Genomic DNA, 6215 nt, shown 5'->3' with positions numbered 1-6215 from the left:
CCAGTTTTGTTCAATGTCTTCCTCAATGACCTGAAAGATGGCATAGAGTGCACCCTCAGGTCCTACAAAAAGGATGTGGACAAATTGGAGAGTCCTGTGAAGGGTGATAAAAAACGGTGAGGGGGCTGGGGGACATGACTTATGAGGAAAGACTGGGGGAACTGTTTATTTAGTCTAGAGAAGGGGAGACTGAAAGGTGACTTAATAGGAGTCTTCAACTACTGGAAGTGGGGTTTGAAAGAGGATGAAGGTAGGCTATTCTCAGTGGTAGCAGATGACAGAACAAGCAGCAATGGTTTCAAGTTGCAGCAAGGGAAGTTAGGTTAGATATTAGGAAGAATTTTCTCACTAGGAGGGTAGTAAAACACAGGAACAGGTTACCCAAAAAGGTGGTGAAAGCTCCATCTTTGAGGGTTTTCAAAACCTGGTTAGACAAAGCTTTGGCTGGGATGATCGATTTGGGATGGTCCTGCTTTGAGCAGGGGGTTGAACTAAATGACCTCCCTGAGGTCCCTTTCAACCCTAACTTTCTATGATTCTATGACTAACTGAACCAAGCAAGTGAGCTCTCTCTAAGGGGTATTTTCTTTACAATACTTCTCTATCCACTTGTTCCAAAACAGCCCAAACACATTGTTTTTTAGGCACTCTACAAAGCCAATGTTTTTGAGTAGGCAGTGATAGAAAGGTAAGAAAATAGCTGCTAATTTTTGTCAAGTGAAAAAGAATGGTAGGAGGCAAGTGTTTTATACCACGTAGGCCTGAGTACTGGTGATGACGCTGCTTCTTTTGTTGAGGGATGTTTGATAACTCTGAAATACCATGTTTTTAAATGCTATGCACTACCAAACCTTTGGATGTGCTTCCATGGATATAGGCTGTAAGCATACGCTTAGAGACAATGTTGGAGCAGCTGTAGTGAGAGGTACATTTTTAGAATTCTCTTGCTCCTGCGAGTTTTTCCGTGGCAAGGGAAGATCAGGTCTTAAGACATTTGAATGATTTACTAAATGATTCTAATAGTATAATTTAGAGAGATAGTAACTTGCTAGTAAAGGAAGAGGACCTGGGAATATTTCAAATACCCCTTTTGAAACTCAGTGGCCTTTTAGGAACTGGGCACTTCCTTTTAAGTCACCTCTACAATACAACTGGATAGCTCCCTGAGGAAAAGTTAACTTCTTAATTACTTACCAAGCTCTTTTGAGCAACGCTATCCCACTAACAATAAATAAGTTAAAATACTGGATATTCTAGAGTTTTAATGGACTTACAGAGGTACAATTTCAGTTTTGTTTGTGGTGTGGACCAGTGATTTTCAAAATTCCTGAAGTTATGTAAATCTTTCATGTCACTTCTTCTGCCAGGGAACCCCTATCCCTATCCTAAAGACTGTTGTGGATTCAGGCTTGGCAATGGCGGCATACTGTCTGCCAACACACTGTATTACCCTGCAATTGCAGAATCCCTAATGACCCATCATGGAACCCCAGGATTCTGGACAGTTTGAAAACCACTCTTTTTTTAAAAAAACAACCTGATAGCAAAAATAAATAGGGGGTGGCTATTTGTCTTAGTTTACTGCATTAGAAAGTAACCAAAAAGCATTATTATTTATTTTAAAATAGGTTTTATTCCTTTTTATCCTTTACAAATATTAGAAATTCCCAATATCAAAATCTCACTTGTTCTTTGATGATTCAAGGTCTTACTAGGCTGAATGAAATATATAAAGCACAAAAGACAAAGATCTTTAAAAAAAACCCAAACAAAATTATTCTTCAAACCATTGCCAAATTCTTTATACATCATTAAAAGGCAAGGACACAAGCACAATTTCTTGCAGTCCCTCTCCCTGCCCGTACCAATTTGAATTGCTTACATTTTGGTGGGAGTGCCAAAAAGTTCTACAACTCGCACGTAACATAACAAATAGATTTTTTTTTAGTAAGTGCCAGGTAAAGATGCAAGTAAGAATTTGGCAACTTACTTGCACATACCTACAAAGAAAAATACCTTGTTTAAATGCCTTGTATTTTTTTGCTTATAAATCAAACCTGCATGTAAGTCAACTCCATGTTGTCAAATTCAATTTTAGTAAAAATAGCTCTTTTTACAAATGTAAGTCAATAACTATAAATCACAGAATCAAATTAATGTTGAAAGAGACATTAAGCAAGTTATCTAGTGCAAACCCCTGCTCAAAGCAGGACAAACCTCAACTATACCATCCCAGCCAAGGCTCTGTGTAGCTGGGTCTTAAAAACCTCCAAGGATGGAGACTCCACAGCCTTTTTGAATAACCTGTTCTAGTGCTTTATTACTACCCTCCCAGTGGGAAAGGTTTTCCTAATATCCAAACTAATATCTAAACTTTCCTTGATGCAACTTGAGACCACTGCTCCTTGTTCTGTCATCTGCCTCCACTGAGAACTGTCTAGCTCCATCCTCTTTGGAACCACCCTTCAGGTATTTGAAGGCTGTTATTAAATCCTCAGTCTTCTCTCTTCTCCAGGCTAAATAAGTCCAGTTCCCTCAGCCTTTCCTCAAAAATACTGTTCACTGCCCCCCTAACCATTTTTGTTGCCCTCCACTGAATTCTCTCCAATTTGTCCAAATCCTTTCTGTAGTAGAAGGCTCAAAACTGGACACAGGACTCCAGATGTGGCTCATCAGTGCCAAATAGAAGGGAATCACTTCCCTCAATCTGCTGGTAACACTCCTACTAATATAGCCCAGTATGCTGTTAGTCTTCTTCACAACAAGGGCACAGTTGGCTCATAATTTTAGAAGTCTGATGAAGTCCTTGGCCTGCTGTTGTCTATGCAAAATCTTGGAGGAGAATCAAATAACTAAGGAGAGGACCCAAAGGGTTAAATGCACTAAACAAAAAAAGCATCCTCTGTAGCAAAGATAATTTCGCCCAAGACTTACCATGTGGTCTTTGGTGTAAAACTCCATGTCAGTACAAATATTGACACATCAAAACAACTATTTTTAGTTTAATCGAAGCTTCTTACTGGTTTAAAAAAAGATGGGCCCTGCCAAAGCTGAATTGTAGGCTGAATTCCAACTTCACATGACAGGTGGAGCCAAAACTGAATCCAAACAGCCCTTGTTGTGGGGGATCAAATCCACATTTTTGTTAATTCTTGAGGGATGTAGGCAAGGAGAAAATGGGTGGTTGTGTTTATACTTGGTTATATGCAGGTATTGGCTCAGATTCGACATCTCCTACAGGTGTATGCAAAGTACATTCAGGGACTTTGTGGTCTGGAATAATAAAACGTAATATTCTACATGTAATGTTAGACTTTTTTCACTTAGTGCTAGAAACTGTCAGGATCGCTGGGTTTTTCCAAATAATGAATGCACAAAGCAAAGTTTAAAAACAGCCTTATGTACATTTAATGCACCTGCCCCCACACTTTTTTTTTGTATTTCTGCACTTGCGAAGTATATCCAGCTCTTTCTCGTTTCCTGACAGCTTACCATGGTGAATGTGTCCTGGTTGGGGGACTCCAGTGGTACCTCCCTCACAGCTAGGGGCCCAAGGATTCCTAGTTCCCTTCAACAGAGCTGGAGGTCTGGAAGACTCAACTTGACACTAAACTCTAAGAACTCCTGGCTTCCCTAGTCTGTCTGCCTCTTACTCCAGTGCAGCAGACTAGGGACATTCCTTGGAACTACAGTGGTGGTCATCTGGCTTGCCCCAGCCATTGTGGGCCTTTCCTGCATGAACTGAACCAGCTGCATCATTCCAGGCAGGGTCATCTGCTCCATATGTTACTACCATATTCTTCCAATTATAATTTGGCCCTAAGAATAGGTTGACTGTCATTTTTATGGTTCTTTTCAAGGGAAAAAAAGTTTGACACATAATTGGAACAAGACAGTTCTCACATTTGACAATAAAAACCAAGTTCTCCCCACTTCTCAACCCTTATAAAAATAAGCCTAGGTGGAGGGTATAGAACACCATCAATGGCAAGATGAATGCTTTATGGGCTCAGATGCACCTTCTTACCCAAAACCTTAATGCAAAACTGAAACTTTTTCAGGCTTGCGCTAAAAAAGCTCACTTGATTTGGGTGTGTTTTATTTGACAGCGTATATGTACACTGTATTCTAGGGTTGCCAGATAGTCCTGTACAAAAAGATGATGTTTAAATGCTGCACCACAAACATTTTTCTTCTTGGTAAATGTCTGATCTATCAGGCCATGAATGTGAATGACTTTTGGATAAAAAGAATACTTTAAGATGAAGATGTAGAATATTCTTGATATTCAATTTGAATGTATAATTGTAATAACAGGAATAAAATTAGGTAGAAAACTATTATTACTCCATTTAAACCCTGGCCTGGAGCCTAGTTACCATCTCCCAAATTAATCAGGAAGAGTACTGCATTAATGGGAAACACTTGTGTATACCTGTGCGCCTCCTACTAGAAAATAGTAAATGGGCTCCTGAAATTCTTTTTAAAGTAATAAATTCGTAAGTAAGTGAAATATAACAAGAATTATGGAAGGGCACGTTTTAACCAATGCTATAGAACATTTCCTTAACAATGACAGAAACCCATTTCATACTATCAAAGCATAATAGCCTTTAAACCTCTATGCATAAAAACGTATGCAACGGTCTTAGGGCAAGAGGAAACTAAGAAACTATATTGAAGTGACTAACAAATCTAACATAAATAGGTTACCCTAACATTTTGGGAGGTTAATCCCAATAATTTCTATTATGGTTATGCCATATATTTTAAACACATCATCTTTGCTTAAGTAGTAATATAAATAGGCCTTAAGCATTACAATCCATGAAAGAGGGCTTAAGGCCTTACAATGAAGATGTAGGACCAGACTCCCAAATGGTGTAAATCCATATATGTGCACTGAAACCAATTTAGCCCTGCCAATTTCACCTGCTTGGGTCTGGCCCATATTGGTATTTGTGTATGTTGCTGAAGAAAATGGCTTACAGACCCAACTGTTGATCCTGTTGTGAACTCAAAGGCCTGCTGGCTGCATGGTTTATTTTAACATGATGCATTGTGCTACTAACCACCGTTAGGTGGTTTACTATATTCCAATAATACAAGTTTACAGCACAAGCAACAAACCACAATAAACTTTTGAGGAGTCTTTTTTATTAAGATAAATCCAGCAAAATTCCTAACAGTGGGTACATACAACCAACCTGCCCTTTTAAAAGAAATTTTGTATTTCATTTAAAAACAAGATTACACTTTTATTTTTTTTCAAAACCGACAAAATAAAATTACATTTGGGAAACAGCAGATTTTCAGCTCTTAAGATTTTCATGAAAATATCTCACCTTCTTTATAAAAGCAACCCACAGAACCACTGGAATGTTTAACAGTTATTTGTTTTGAGACCTCCCCACTTTAAGAAACCATACAACACGTACAAGGGTAAAATTAAAATCTGAAGTCTGTAAGCATGACTTACACAAAAAGGGACACACTGACAGAAGTCAAAAGCTACCACCACTTATTCTTTCCATGTACCATACAAACTATTACAATCACAAAATTTAAAAACAATGATTTTTTTTGTTTTGTTAGGGATTTAATTCCCAAGTAACCGAGATGAAGATGTTCCATAATTAAATTCATGCTAAAAAAACCTGCATTTATAAAATAGTTGATAAAAATATTCCTCTCTGTTAACAATACAGCATGGAGGTACGGATACCAAATGATGGAGATATAGGGCAGGGTTAACATTACTCGGACTTGGCTTCCTTATCATCAGATGCTTCAGCAGCTGGTGCCTATGAAAGCATTTGGGAAGAACAGAAATATTACATTTTAACTAATAATACCCCATCTAAACTGCATCATGGAAAGGTTAGTTGGCAAATACACAAACATAAACCCTTGTAAGTGACTAGACAACAATACAAAATTAATAAGGAAGACATGAGCACGCTAGAATTTTTGTAAACAAATTAAAAAAACCAAGAGAACTGATGAAGTCAACACTTGACTAAGGTAAATTTAGAGAAGTGGAGGTTTAGAATATTTCACATAAATTAGAACATAAAAGTCTTCATATACATGGGCTAGAAGGAAAGTCTAAGAATTATTTGTGCGTAAAATATGGTAATCCTGTATAGTTTCATCTTTTAAAAAACAGATCTTAGCAACATTTTTCTAATGTTCCTATGATTGGAACAAGTGTG

At 37.8% G+C, this 6215-nt stretch overlaps 1 protein-coding gene across 2 annotated transcripts in view; it reads right to left on the bottom strand.

Annotated features, from left to right (window-relative positions):
* Positions 1-4243: 4243 nt before the first annotated feature.
* LOC109300650 (non-histone chromosomal protein HMG-14A) overlaps positions 4244-6215 on the bottom strand; it is a 31508-nt gene continuing 29536 nt past the window's right edge. For both annotated transcript variants that reach the window (XM_019521393.1, XM_019521395.1), the window contains exon 7: positions 4244-5804. In XM_019521393.1, coding sequence (XP_019376938.1) covers positions 5648-5804 — 157 coding nt within the window. In that variant the 3' untranslated portion in view covers positions 4244-5647. The remainder of the gene's footprint in view (positions 5805-6215) is intronic.

The sequence above is a fragment of the Gavialis gangeticus genome, unplaced genomic scaffold, assembly GCF_001723915.1.
Source record: "Gavialis gangeticus isolate Ggan-Ray unplaced genomic scaffold, GavGan_comp1, whole genome shotgun sequence".
Classification (NCBI taxonomy): Eukaryota; Metazoa; Chordata; order Crocodylia; family Gavialidae; genus Gavialis; species Gavialis gangeticus.
The sequence above is the reverse complement of the archived record's forward strand: the minus strand, read 5'-3'. Positions and strand labels throughout refer to the sequence as shown.